This window comes from Dermacentor variabilis, chromosome 1 (genome assembly GCF_050947875.1).
Source record: "Dermacentor variabilis isolate Ectoservices chromosome 1, ASM5094787v1, whole genome shotgun sequence".
NCBI classification, from domain to species: domain Eukaryota; kingdom Metazoa; phylum Arthropoda; class Arachnida; order Ixodida; family Ixodidae; genus Dermacentor; species Dermacentor variabilis.
In genome coordinates, this window is record NC_134568.1 from 65,551,204 (window position 1) to 65,565,446 (window position 14,243).

At 43.7% G+C, this 14,243-nt stretch overlaps 1 protein-coding gene across 8 annotated transcripts in view; it reads left to right on the plus strand.

Annotated features, from left to right (window-relative positions):
* shi (dynamin-1 shibire) overlaps positions 1-14,243 on the plus strand; it is a 136,051-nt gene that overhangs the window by 81,699 nt on the left and 40,109 nt on the right. For 4 of the 8 annotated variants that reach the window (XM_075688379.1, XM_075688396.1, XM_075688422.1 and 1 more), the window contains 3 exons: positions 5,644-5,757; positions 10,231-10,340; positions 11,601-11,901. In XM_075688379.1, coding sequence (XP_075544494.1) covers positions 5,644-5,757; positions 10,231-10,340; positions 11,601-11,901 — 525 coding nt within the window. Of the gene's footprint in view, positions 1-5,643; positions 5,758-10,230; positions 10,341-11,596; positions 11,902-14,243 lie in introns of all 8 variants that reach the window. The other 4 variants (XM_075688369.1, XM_075688386.1, XM_075688403.1 and 1 more) reach the window with 1 other exon arrangement.

Below are 14,243 nucleotides of genomic sequence, written 5' to 3' on the forward strand. Positions count from 1 at the left end.
TGATTGCAAGTAAGTGTAGCTTTGTGGCCTGGCAATTTGTGGCAGTGCATGATGGGGCTTTGCAGATATCAAAGGCAGGGCTGCGTGCAATCCTGAAGCAAACGGTGTATCTGATGGCATTTGAACTGTAAATTTGCTTTGCTGCATACTGTCGCCAATCTTGTTGTTTTAAGGTGCTGACATGCTGTGCAGTTCACACTAGCACAATTTTATTTAAAAATGTAAGGGTGTAAACACAGAAAGCAAGGTGTTTGCTATTGGACTATAAGTATTTAGCGTTGCCACAGCCATGTAAGCAATACTTTGTAAAACAACATAAACAGTTGCCTAACCCATTCTTTTTGCTTCAATCCTGTTCAGGATTCTCAAAAAAGGCCCATGCTTTAAAGATGCCATATAACTTTCAAAGATTCGAGCCAATTTTATCTCTTTCAAGTGTGAAATATGCAAATAACACTGGTTATTGGTATAGCAAAATATATCTGAAATGTTGCCTTTGCTGTGACATTTTGCTTGCATTTTCGTCACATGCCATATGCACTGCCAGTAAGCCCTTATGTCTAATCTGCATTAGGCAGAGGCCCTATGGGTGGTGTTCTGTACTGTTCAGGTATGGCTGTCCTTTTAGAGGCAAGATTCTGGCATTGGTGTCAGTCTTCTGTGCACTGCCTGTCTTTCCAAGAAATTTACGTTTAACCGAGTTCCACACACTCTCAGGCACACTGTAAACTGGTATATCAGCAAAGTAATACTGCCATGGCTTTAAAGCTGTGTTGAAATTCTTCCACATAGCTTGCAGGCCTTTTTCCACATTTTTTATTTTCAGAGTTAAGGCCTGTTGCAAATTTGAAATGCATACTTTTTAGTTTTATTTTTCTAACCAGTGTATAGATCCTAAGTCCTATTGTAACTGTAGAACGAATGTGTAACTGGTACAAAGTGCTGTTTTCCAAAGCTGTTGTAGCTTGTGCAAGTGTAAGCTGAATCACATTGTTGTGACATCCTACTGCCGGGAGCCCATGTTGAAAGCGACAGTGGTGCATTCTTGCTGTGATTGCAGGGATCCCTTCTTTAGATTGTGTGGTACAGCGCGAAGCAGGGACATGGGACTCAAGAAAAAAATGAGGACAGGCGCCTTTCTTGCGTCCCTTGTCCCTGCTTCGGGCTGTACCACACAATCTAAAAATAGAAAACCATCTAGCCCAAACCATCACCCTTCTAAATACCTTTAGAGCTCAGTACACCATGTGCTGCTTATCACCGTAAATGGCAATTGGTGCTACCACCATGCTTGTCTTGATCGCACGCCTTCGCAGAATGGGCTTTCTATTGAAACTCGATGGGAAATTACCAGATTTCTTGCCATTTTTGTATAGTGAGCATTTTTCTGCTGTATGCTTTGCTATCATCGGTTTTCAAATACAATAGGCAGCAGTTTAAGCGCCATGAAATAGCACTTCAGTGGTATTATTTCCAAAAGAAACTATTCAAGTGGTTTTGTACATACAAATGAACTTTTTGAACCTGTTTAAGTATTTGAATTTGAGTTGGAAGGCCTATTAGTACATGCCTAAGTTCATAAACGTTGACCCTATCATGGTACAAAGAAGTTGACATGGTTTTCAAGTCATGCATATCAGGCCCAGTGAAAACGTAAGAGTAATAAAAATTGAAGGTCCCTCTGACTTGGCTACTCTGTGTGAATCACTTGTTGAAAATCCCATGCGTGGTGCCGCATGAGTTTACGTGCTAGTGTGGTGCTGTACCATTGCACCTTGCAACCCATGTAAATCGAGGAGAAAATTGCAGCGATGAATGAGTTGCGGGCTGTGCTCAGGGCCACACTAAGTGACTTTCTAATTTTTTTGTTTTGCGTAAAAAAGTTGCTTCAACAAAAATATATCTAAATTACCACATTACAAACCCACACTGTGTTCTGATAACCATTCAGCCACCAAACTTGTAACGCTCCTCCTTATGCCTACAACGAGGGGGAATCGGAAAGTGCTTGCCCCTATTTTTTATTAGCCAAAATAAGGTACATACAGGTAATTACAAATATACATACTATTCTGTGTACCTTACAATAATTTTCTGCATAGTCCCCACACTGGTTCAGACATTTGTCCCATCGCAGCACTAAACTTGAGATGCTCCTGTACCATGTTGTTGTCAGTCAGCGACACACACTGCCTCCCCGAATGCTCATTGTCATTGTCAGTCTGCATGGCCTTTTGCGAACTTGCAATGCCATCAGCTCATACTTCTCAAGGTGAGACACCTTTCCCCATATGTGAGCTGCATTTCCCTGTGGATTTTGATGGGCATTCGTCCCTTTCTCCCTAGAAAACGAATCTCACTTCATTGCTCATATGCCGTCGACATGTGAAGCACAATCACCATCTTCAACTGACAGCAGCGCTGTGCAGCGGAGCTAGCAGTAGATAAGGCCGGGCTGGTCCAAGAAAGGTCCACCGATTGGAATCGATATGTTGACTTCTCATTTATAGCCTTAATTTGGCTGAAAAAAAGATATGTGCAAAGACTTTCTGATTTGGCTTCGTAGATTGATTGTTACCAAATGGCATTTTCATCTGCGCACCACTGATAAGCTAGCGCTGCATTATGTCATCTGTTACCGAGAGCTCGTATGTTGCCTTCACTTCTAAAGTAGCAGGTACAAAATAACCATGAGAAAGTGCTGAACTGGCTCCTGCACAACTCCAAATCATTGAGTGAGGTGCATGAGGCATGTGCTGCACTATTAATGGGAGGACGAAAGTGCTGCACTTCCTGAAATAGTTCAGAAAGGGCAGCCAAATAGAAGACATCTGATATGCAGACCTCGTACACAACATTATCAGCAGTGTGGCATGAGAAGGCAAGGAAACGCTACTGCTATAGACACGACTGCAGTTGTGGGCAAACAATATAACTAAGTTCAAGGTGCGGGACGGCACTTTTCTGCTATTTCTGAAAAAAAAAAAACACCATGCAAATTTGTCAAGCGGACAACTTAGCAGGGTGTGTAGAAGCAGAGCTGCATTATTTAAAGCACACCACAGGGTCTAGATGACGCTACAGAAGCAGTCGCATGTCAAATCGGCACTTCTGAGCCCACTGCGGTAGCTTTGCAGAGTTGGCATTGCTCGAGGTCGTGGGTTTGATCCTGACCGTGGCAGCTGCATTTCGATGGGGATGAAATAAAAAACACTTGTGCAGTTACATTTAGGGACGGTGTTAGGGAACACCACGGTGTCAAAATTAATCTAGAGCCCGCCACTATGGCATGCCTCATAATCCGATTGTGGTTTTGGAACATACAGCGCCATAATTCAATTAAAGTTTAATATTTCTGCCCTGATGTGATGTGCCATGTGAGGCAATGACAATGTTAAACTTTCTCAGAGGTTATGAAGTATGGCGCAAAACGTCTCAAGCAAAACACCTCTCCCTGTGTGTTCTGTGTACTACGCAGACAAACAGCAGTGGTGGTGCACACAAGGTATCGTTTAACATCAACTCACCACTCTCGTGTTGTACTTATAGTTCAATCATCACAATTGAAATATCACGGTTAATTATCGTCAGTTAAAACAAACAGCACAGAAAGCTTCGCTTGCATAGATTCCCACAGTGCGTGGGATCTGCATATTTTTTGGTGATGTTTGTTATCCAGTTTTTTCCACACAAGAAACAATTATGAATCATCACCAGCCTGAACCCATTTGCTATTATTGAGGATACCTTAGTAAAAGGCTCTGGAGTTCTTTGAAGTATCTGTAGATGGACATTTTCACATTTTGCCTCCACAGGAGTGAGGCCACTGTGCTTTGGACTTATTTTGCCATGTTGCGTTCAGGAGCTAAATGTCATAACCACTGCGTGACCACACTGGCTGTTCTATGACTACTTAAAATGATTTCCACTGGAAGAAATTTTAACGAGACTGCATTTGTTATTCAAGATATGTGGTTAGAATTGTCTTCTTGTTGGCTTTAGTTGCGATTTCTTTATGCCTTCTCTGGTCATTGTGGCTGTGCAGTGTACCTTAGGAAAGGTCAACCATAGAGCACTGTGTGTGAATATTACTTGGAACTGCTGCTTTTCCGCATTGGTGTAGCAATTTAATAGCATAGACCCACATGTGCTCCCCACAAGAGGAGAGAAAAAACTTGGTGCAATGTGTCGAATTTTGTATGGTGATGTGCTCTGCAAAGTTCACCTCTTCTGCTTGCGGCCCCCGAAATAGATGAGTCTGATAGAGATAAGCAAAGCAGTACCTTTTGCCAGGTTTTGTGGGATAAGCAGCCTGTCATTTTTAACAGGCAGGACGGGAAAGCCTCCAAGCACAGCATCACGTGCATGTGCTAGTGCTTGTCTTCACAGCAGGCACTTAGCTATTGACAGCACAGTTTTGAATTTCTGCTTACACTTGTACACCTTGCAAAATTTTTGGTTTTAACAGCACCTCTAGGCTTATTAAAAACAGTGCTGCTGCTGTACCTGGTTGCAGCTGAAGTTCGGAAACTGCTCCTTTTATACTTACAATCCTGTGCCTTAGTATCTGCTGAGTGTATTGAAATAAAACATTAACTGAAAAAAAAAAATTATATATATATATATATATATGTGTGAGTGGTATCGCGTTAATTTGAACACATTTAATTGGAACTTCTGGTTTATTCTAACTGACACTGTAGTCCTGTTAATCTGATGTGTATTTCAGTGTGCAACAATGCTCGGTAATTCGAATGCATAAGCGTTTGTGAAGGCCAATTTGAACATACCGTGCCGCTGATTGAGGTCTTAACAGCACTCACAACTCGCGAGGCGGTGCATCCAACTCTGCAATGTGGCTGTGCACCGGCTGCTGCTCTCATTTTATGTTGCAAGTACTGTATTTTGGCACATGTAAGCCACACCAAAAATTTTTTAAGTTTAACAGTAAGCTTGGGTTGCAAGTTTTATGCAAATATTGCCTTGAGGTGTGGCTTCACAGCAGTGAAAATTTTGGCCAGAAGTGTGGCTTCACGGCAGATGAGCCACGCTGCTGTGAAGTTGCACTTTCGATGTTGTGAGCTCAGTGCACATGCACTGCCTAACGCAGCGCTGTGCACAAGTCCTCCATTCGATGAGCTTACTTTAATTTGAAGGCCTTTTAATTGTAACATGTTTTTGAAACTCTGAGTACAAATTATCGAAATTCGACTGTAGTAGCAGTCTTGGGCACTCTAACTGTTGAGGTAGTGTTGAATTTTGTCACCATTGCTCAGGATAATTTGTGTGCTTTTGTATTTAACAGACACAACTCAAGTTCTTAAGGATTCGTTTTTAGTAGTCAACTTCTTTTTTATAAAGTAGGAACAATATATTCCACACTAGTGAGTACACCTTTGTAAATTGGATTCACTAGATTGCTACACAGATTGCAGATTTTATAGGGCTTAATTTTGTCTTTACAAATTTCTTTTAGTGTATCTGGGTTGTCTTAGCCCCAGTGTAAAAAAAGCAATTGGACGGGTTAATCTTAGCATGTTGCTTAGGGTCCAACATTGTTTTGAAACCTATATTGTTGATATGTGGTTAAGTTAAAAAAGACAATAAGGTTTTCTTCAGTAATTTGTCATGCATTTGTTTCAGGTGATTCGCAAGGGGTGGATGTGCATCCATAACTTGGGCATCATGAAGGGTGGCTCTAGAGACTACTGGTTTGTGCTCACATCAGAGTCTATCTCGTGGTACAAGGATGAAGAGGCAAGCAGATCTGTCTGTTCTTTATAATTGAAGTTTAATTTACCTCATGTACGTTAAGCACATGCTGAAATTCTCTGCTTGTTTAGGTCAGACTTCATTGTCACATTTTAGAGTTTCCATCAAATTCAACATTCATAGCACACATTTCTAAGTACGTCACTTGTACAGGCATGTCAGCTACTGGTGTTTCTACTTTTTCAGCAGTTTTAGCCCTTTGGTTTGGAGAATTGCTCATAGTTATTTACCCATTGTAAAGCAAACCCACTATAGAAATGAGACTGTTGTCATGAAGACAACCAAGCAAATAAGTTGTGCTTTTTCATTTTATTAGGACTTCGGAAGAAGCTATGCTCCATGTTGATGCCAGGCATGGGAAAAGAAAACAATTTTGGTGCCACATTCGGAAAGGCATGGCTGTTCCAATAATTTTTTTTCGGAAAGAAAATGACTCGGCTTTGCCGAGCACTGTGCAGAACATGCTTTCTGCGTATTTAGTCTTAAGGGTTTCCAGAGTCTAATTTGTCGCCATGGAGAATAGTAGCTAATAAACATTGAAGTTTCTAGTCAGCTTACTCTTGATGTTTTAATTTAAAATTTGGATCTATTAATGAAAGGAAATGTGCAGTGTTCACTGAAGCACATGTTGAAACACTGGCTGCACTGCCAGCTGAAAAAGAATAGGAGGAGGTGGGAGTATATTTTTTAAGCACAATGAGATAGAAGTGTGTTCCTTAGTCACTGTTCAGGATGTAGCTGCCTGCCTTATATAGTCATGACTATATATAATGTAAATCTAGAACCTTCTGTATAAACTGAATTTCTGATATTGTCGCATACTATTGACGGGGAAGAACACAGTACCAAAACTGCGAATGATGAAACTAAGTATTTGTTAGACGAACCTGTGCTCACAAAAACAAGCTACACTCAAAGCACAGTGATAGTGGCGAACACAGTTGGCGATGGTCAAAATCTGATCTGCGGGTCAAGCGCTTCGTCTTTTATACACCATTCATCGAAGGTTCCAATGTAATGGATGGTGCCTGTGTGGTTTCCAGAAACAGCTACGCAATTCGTGTTCCACATACAATCCGATTATACAAGGTTTGGCGAGGACATACACAATAAATGGAATCAACGATAACATTTGCATAAGTTCCAAATCATGCATGTGTGTCTTGCGCTGAGCAATAACATTTAACAATTGTTAGTTGGTGAAAAGCAATCGCCAGAGAAAGGTAAACAAGTGCAGATGTGAATATTGGAATTGCCATACCTCTCAGAAAAGTCTTTCTTCAGAAGTATAATTCCATGCCCCAGTACTGTTAAGGCAGAAAGATTTTTTGACACTGGGTTGCCATTAACCAACTGGTTAGTTTGTTAATGCACAGTGTTTAATATCAGTGTCTAACCAACTGCCTAATGCAACAGACATATCAATAAGATGTGGTTTTTATGGTGCTTGCAGCGGTTTATTTTGGTGTAAAGTTATATTATGCCAATGGGCCCTTTCCATAAAAATCCTTTGTTTGTGGATGGGATCGAATCCCGGCCACGGCGGCCGCATTTCGATGGGGGCGAAATGCGAAAACACCTGTGTGCTTAGATTTAGGTGCACGTTAAAGAACCCCAGGTGGTCAAAATTTCCGGAGTCCTCCACTACGGCGTGCCTCATAATCAGAAAGTGGTTTTGGCACGTAAAACCCCAAATATTATTATTATTATTATTATTTGTTTGTGGATTTTTGAGCTTTGTTGAAACTTTGGCATTTTATTATGTAGAATACATTCAACTCTTTTGTGCCATATTTACTCGCGTAATGAACACACTCGCATAATGAATGCACCCCCAACTTCGTCAACTTAGTCGTCAAAATTTTGATTTTTTTCTCCAGCGTAATAAACGCACCCCCAACTTTGATCCCCTGCAGTCCCGCAAATGGCTGTGCTGTAGCTCTCCCACTTCACTCGATCTGGCTGATGTCATGGCAACAGGAGCAGCAGCCGTGTGGCGCCTCCTTGCCTTAGTGCTCTTCTTCTCTTTTTTTCTTTTCTTTCTTTTTTTAAGTTATGCCAACCCCCTTCGGTCGCTTCTTCCAACACACACCCCCCCCCCCTTCCGCCGCCCTGCCAAGCGCATTGTTTTTAGTTTGCTTTCCTTTTTACCTCTGCGCGGCATGTACTTGTTTTTGAAATATTTGTGCACCCAAGCACGATTCACGAACAGTGCGAGTGTAAAGACATCGCGGCACCCAAGCACACAGCAAGCGAAGATCATGAAACTGCCCACGCCAGCCAACGGTCACTTCCCGCGGATACGAAACTTTAAGGAGCCGGCGCCGCCTTGCTGGCGTCACCGTGCTGGCTCTTTTTCCATCTTCTTTTTTCTTTTTCTCTTGAGCATATTTGTCTTGTCGTTGCCCCAGCGCACGATGCGTGACCGGTGAGAGTCACGAGACATTTTTTAAACAGCAGCAGGCAACGAACGGCACCATCCATTGCCAGTTAAGGCTTCTTTACTTCTCCCTTCGGTTGCATCAGGTGCAACACTATAGGATGCACACAAAACCGAAGGGACTGCCGCGCACACCGCATACAGAAAGCGAGTACAAGTAGCGTGAGTCTGCCCATGCTGGCAACCGCCCATTGGTAAGAAAACAAAACCACGAAACGTAGCAGACCTGGCTCTGACGGAATGGTTCAGCACGGCTCACTGAGCAAGCACGAACAGACTTCCTCTCTCCAAAAGAACAGTCATTCACTTTTACTGAAGCACGGCTCACTTTATTGGACCGAAGACCGGAAAGTTTCCTGGTGTGGAAGAAGAGGTCCTAGAATATGTCCGGGACCTACGAAAGAAAGGCTGTGTCATTTCACAGGAAATGATCAGGATACATGCGCGAGCCACAGCCAGGGAGCATGGCATTGCGAACACTGCTTTCAATGCGAGTAATGGGTGGACGACATGATTCATACGGCGCAATGGACTGTGCTTGAGAAGGTACACATCACTTTGTCAGCGACTGCCTCCTTGCTATCAAGAGAAGGTAGTGGACTTTCACAAGTTTGTGATACGCCTGCGGCAGGACCAAGAATTTATTCTCGCAGATTAGACCCGCCGTGGTTGCTTAGTGGCTATGGTGCTGAGCTGCTCTGCATGAGGTCACGGGATCGAATCCCGGCCATGGCATCCGCATTTCGATGGGTGCGAAATGCGAAAACACTTGTGTACTTAGATTTAGGTGCACGTTACCCCAGGTGGTCAAAATTTCCGGAGTCCTCCACTACAGCGTGCCTCATAATCAGAAAGTGGTTTTGGCACGTAAAACCCCATAATTTAATTAAATTGTCGCAAATCGGGAACACCGACCAGATGCTCGTCAACTTTGACATGCCAATGAGTAGGACGGGCAATGAAAGAGGAGCGACGGCGTGTGCTTGTCAAAACGACAGGCACCGAGAAGCAGCGTTTGACGGTAATGCTGGCTACCATGGCAGATGGCAGGAAGTTGCAAAACTGTGCCGAAGGCCAATTTCCCATCCGGCACGCACGTACAAGCCCAAGAGGAAGGTTTGATGTTGGCCGAACTAATGGGTGGTTGGGTCCGGACTGTCGGGACAGCGACCTGGCACCCTGCTTCTCCCATCTCTCCTCGTGCTGGACAGTTTTCGCGGCCACCTGGGAGGGAATGTACGCCGTCAACTAAGGAGCTGTGTACCGAGATCGCCATCATTCTGGGTGGACTCTCTTCGGTGCTGCAGCCCCTTGATGTTTGTGTGATCAAGCCGTTTAGACAGTGTGTGGCGCTTGTACACAGACTGGAGGGCGCACCCTGACGCCGACCGGCAAGGTGAAAAGTCCGTCCATCGAGCTGCTATGCTCCTAGATCTTGGACGCATGACACTCGCTGCCAGCTGACTTGATCTCTAAGAGTTTCAAGAAAACTCTAATCGCAAATGGGCTAGACGGCAGCGAGGTCGACCAGTTGTTGGAGCACTATGTGGAAGTGGCCAGCGACCTGGACAACAGGTCTAGTGATTCTGACGAAGAGTGAAGAATAGAGAAACAAAGATGAGCAAAGTGCAACAAGAAAAGCTGTTTGTAAATCATGTAAGCACATATTTGCCGCAAAAGGTAAGCTATATAAGAAATTTTTTCTTGCATTACTGCATTTTTTGTTCATCCTGAAAAAGTTTTCGAAAAATTTACCCCGCATAGCAAACGCACCCCCCAAATCTGCAACTGTTTTTCAGAAAAAAGTGTGTTCATTACGCAAATGAATACAGCAGTTTTGTTTTATTTTAGTTTCTTAAAGTGCAGCTTTCATAGGCCTTTGTTGTAAGTGGCATTGCATCGTTTCGTAATGCTCACTGGTTTGTTAAAATACTGTTTGAGTTGCACAGTGACCAGTTTACAGACCAGAATTATATTCATACTAGTCTATTCGTTTTTTGCATTTTCCAACATTTTAGGAGAAGGACAAGAAATACATGCTCCCTCTGGATGGCCTAAAAATTAAGGACATTGAAGCTGGTTTCATGTCTCGAAGAAACACATTTGCACTTTTCAACCCTGACCAAAGGTACCTTTTCTTTACTTTCCTGTAACGTTTCTTTACATTCAAGAAAGTTTCTTTGCAGCTTTTCATGCAGTGTATGATCAAAAATTGAAGTCTCAAATGCAGTACGTAAATATTTTCCCGGTAATCCAGTTTTGGATATGAAGTACGTACTTTCACGGGTATTTTTAACAGTGCTGCTGGTTTCTGTACTTGTGGGACTCCTAACAGTAGTGAGATTTCTAGCATACTTCTGTGGACTTAAAGACTTTGATATTTCAATGGTGTGCTCACCAACAGCTCTCTTCAGTCCTTGCATTTTTAAAATTTGTATGACCGAGAGTTCGACCTATATCTAAGCCCCCCCCCCCCCTCTCGCCCCTTTCCGCTGTTTCTTATAGTTGAGGCCAAAATAATGCACAATTCTTTTTTTTTTTTTTGAAATGTTGCAATGTAGTGGGGCTAACGAAGTTGGGGATATAATACTAATGTGAAGTAATCCTGCTTGCTGAATGCTTAGGTTCAGGAGATGCAGATTAATGACAACAAAATATTTTTCCTGTGGTAACTTATAGAAACTCAAGTGTTACAAGAATTCAGTGACTCCACTAGAGCATTTGCAGTTCAACGTCAAGCCTGTTCTTGGCAACTTGCTGCTTTGGAAAACTGTCCACTGCATTCCCTTTTGTAATTTCCAAAAATATGCAATTATCTGACAAAAGCTCGATGAATATACCCCTGCTTATGGCGCCACATGGAACCACAGTTAAGAAGTGCATATTTGGTTGTACTCCTAATGTGTCACTGTTTCGTTCATGTAAGTGTTTTGTTGGGGTGTTCTATCAGCGCTTTCATATATGTGGCACCTATAGTCCTTGTTTGGAAAGCTGCATTTCGGCAAGCTAGCTATGCAGTACTTCTTAGATATTGTTTGTGTGGTTAGGCGATGCAAAATTTTCCTCACATTATCTTTCCTACTGGCTCATATTTGACATGGTGTTATCTAGTGTCCACATGTTTCGTGAAATTGTTTCAATTGTTGCCTAATGGACATGCAGTATTTCGAAAGATAAACTTTATTCTTCACTTAGTGTTTATGACAAATTAAGCAATTGGCTATGAAGCAACAGCTGTCATGCTACGCCTTGCATTGACGTAGGAAAATAAAGAAGCAATCCTCATTGCAATTTGCAAGGTGTAGGGTTGTGTTATGGCCATTCTAAGTGAGTTGGGCTATGAGAGAGCAGCCTGTGATCAAAAGACTGTTCATGACTCCCACTGGAGGAACGTGTACAAGGACTACAAACAGCTGGAGCTATCGTGCGAGAGCCAGGAGGAGGTGGACTCGTGGAAGGCATCATTCCTGCGAGCCGGCGTGTACCCAGAGCGGGCACAGAGCGCCGCAGGTGATGGTGAGGGGGGCTCAGATGGTGCGGGTTCAGAGGGTGGTGGATCGTCCATGGATCCGCAGCTTGAACGCCAGGTGGAGACCATCCGCAACCTGGTAGACTCCTACATGCGCATTATCACGAAGACCTTCCGTGACCTGGTGCCTAAGATCATCATGCACCTCACCATCAACAATGTGAGAATCCATGCTTCTTGCTTCTGTACGGCCATATCGGCCTATTTTGTGGCCAGTTCTTTGCCTTGAGCTTTCAAACTAGTGACAGCTGTCATGCTCATTGTAATGTATTCCTTGGGCTGGATAATGCTTGCATAGGGCTTGTGATTACTTTGAATTGTGTTGTATTATTTGTAACTTCATAAGATAGTGACACTTCATGCCTCTAGTATGTACAGGCGCCGACAAAAGTGGTATACTCCACGCAGATTGCTACTGCAGCGGCGTCGCTCGGCATTTCGGCGAGCTGAAGCACGAAACATTGACACGAGTCAAGCGACATGCCTGCAGACAATAAAGGGCACCCATTGGCTGTGTCGATCCCAGATGCTGCCTGTAGATAGCGTTACGATGCAGTTTGCCGTAGAGTTACTGTATATGCTACCAAAGGTAGCAGAGTTGTACGTCTGTTTTATCACGCTGCTATCGCCTCTATTGGCAGAGCGTCATCACGTGGTAGTCAAGCAACCGTGCATTGTGGAGAAGCAGATACTCGGGCCAATTTTTGTACTTCCCGCTGCCGCCGCTGCAGCGAACTGGATTGACACAAGTTATCGCCAGTCAAATTCAAAGCGAATCCGGCCAATCTCGGCGTTCGCTGTTTGCGTGCGCGCTAGATGCGGAGAGCTAGCTATGTAGCTATGTCGATGTAGCTATGTCAGTCCTGTGAGAGAAAAACTTTCACTACAATCCCATAGAAGGTTACTTTTGGAATCCCTGCAGTGAAAAGGCACATAATGAAGTGGCACTTGCAGGTGTGGCTGATATCCAGTGCCTGTAGTAGGTGGGTACGTTTCTACAGCAAGTCCAATGGGGTACCAGTGTCGAAATACTAATGGTTGGTCATTGATTCACCAGTAATATTTTAGACTGCCTACACGTTGAGAGCTTTTTCACATAAGCAGGTATCCCTAATGCAAAACCCAGTACCCATTATCCAGTGTTCAGTGCAGCGCCGGATTATGGGCCCAGTGCCGCGCGCTGGATGCTGGGCAGGCGAGGCGTACTCAGAGGCGCTGGGTACTGGTGCGAAAAATAGCTCTAGTGCATTAAATATGCGGTGCCTTGACACCATATATATTTTTTTGGAATACAGAAAGCAACAAAACACATTTTGGTGCAATAAAAAAAATAGATAAAGCCCCGACCAGGATTCGATCGTCGGACCTTCAGATCCCAAGCCCGGTACTTTACCACTACGCCACGCCAGGAGGCGAACATGAGCGGATAATTTGCCATGTCAAGGATTGAGAAGCAGTTTTAGTTTGACAGAGATGTCTCGCTCAGTCATGGTAGATGCGCTATCACCCAGCAACTAAAACTCACGCCTGTACCACAAAGAAAATTTTGCTGTCCGTATTCAGTAGCATGCTCGGAAGTGCCACAACATCTATTTTCACTTGTGACTGGCATTTTAACTTCAAAAAAAGTCCTAAATGAACTGTCGACCCGGGACGCAGTATGAGCTGTTACTACTGATTTGGATAGCTGTTCCTTGTTCTTCACGCGAAGGATATGCAACGTTTTCTTAGTTCAGTGATGCCTTTCAGTCGACACGTCTGTCTAGTCATATATCTTCGTCAGAGAAGCGCAGGCTAGTGCTGGGAGCCTTCAGCGACAGCACCTATATACCCGTGTTTATGACTCGTCACATCGGCGCTCATCGCTGCTTGTGCTGGCACTGTAAACATGAAAAAATGGTTTATTTAAGAACACCGATGTGAAAGCTGAAATATAGAGTGATTTATCCTTGTTAGACTTCTTGATTCCTGAGCCTAGGCGCACCGAGAGCGTGCAGGCGGACTCAGCGGATATGCTAGGCGTAAGCTTCGGTGGGGACCGATCTCAGCGCCTTTTTCTTGACGATCTTATGCAGTCAGCTGTTTCGATGCGCATTGTTTGCATTTAGGCGGAAAAGCAGTCCAAAAGCCATGCAAAAGAACCCACGGTCGGTCAACGATACGGTAGGCATGCCACCTGCAAAAACGAAGTGCGGCTTCGCCGCATATATTTGGTTGCTTCCCAGGCAAGATGGCGGACCTACAAGCAACTTTGCTAAACTCTAGTTTGCCGTTGCTCCGGCTCCCGCTGCGTGGAGTATACCACTTTTTTCGGCGCCTGTATAAGCTGCAGTTTGTGGCTGCTCTGTGGGTCAAGTGTCGAGCTTTCAATAATTGGTTGTAAAGAGTAAAGTTAAGACATTGACTTGTTTTCAAGTGTTGTTTTTTATCTATTCTGGCGGAGGGTACTACAATATTTTAAAATATTCTTTATGGAGCTTGGTTCTTCACTTTTCCTATAAT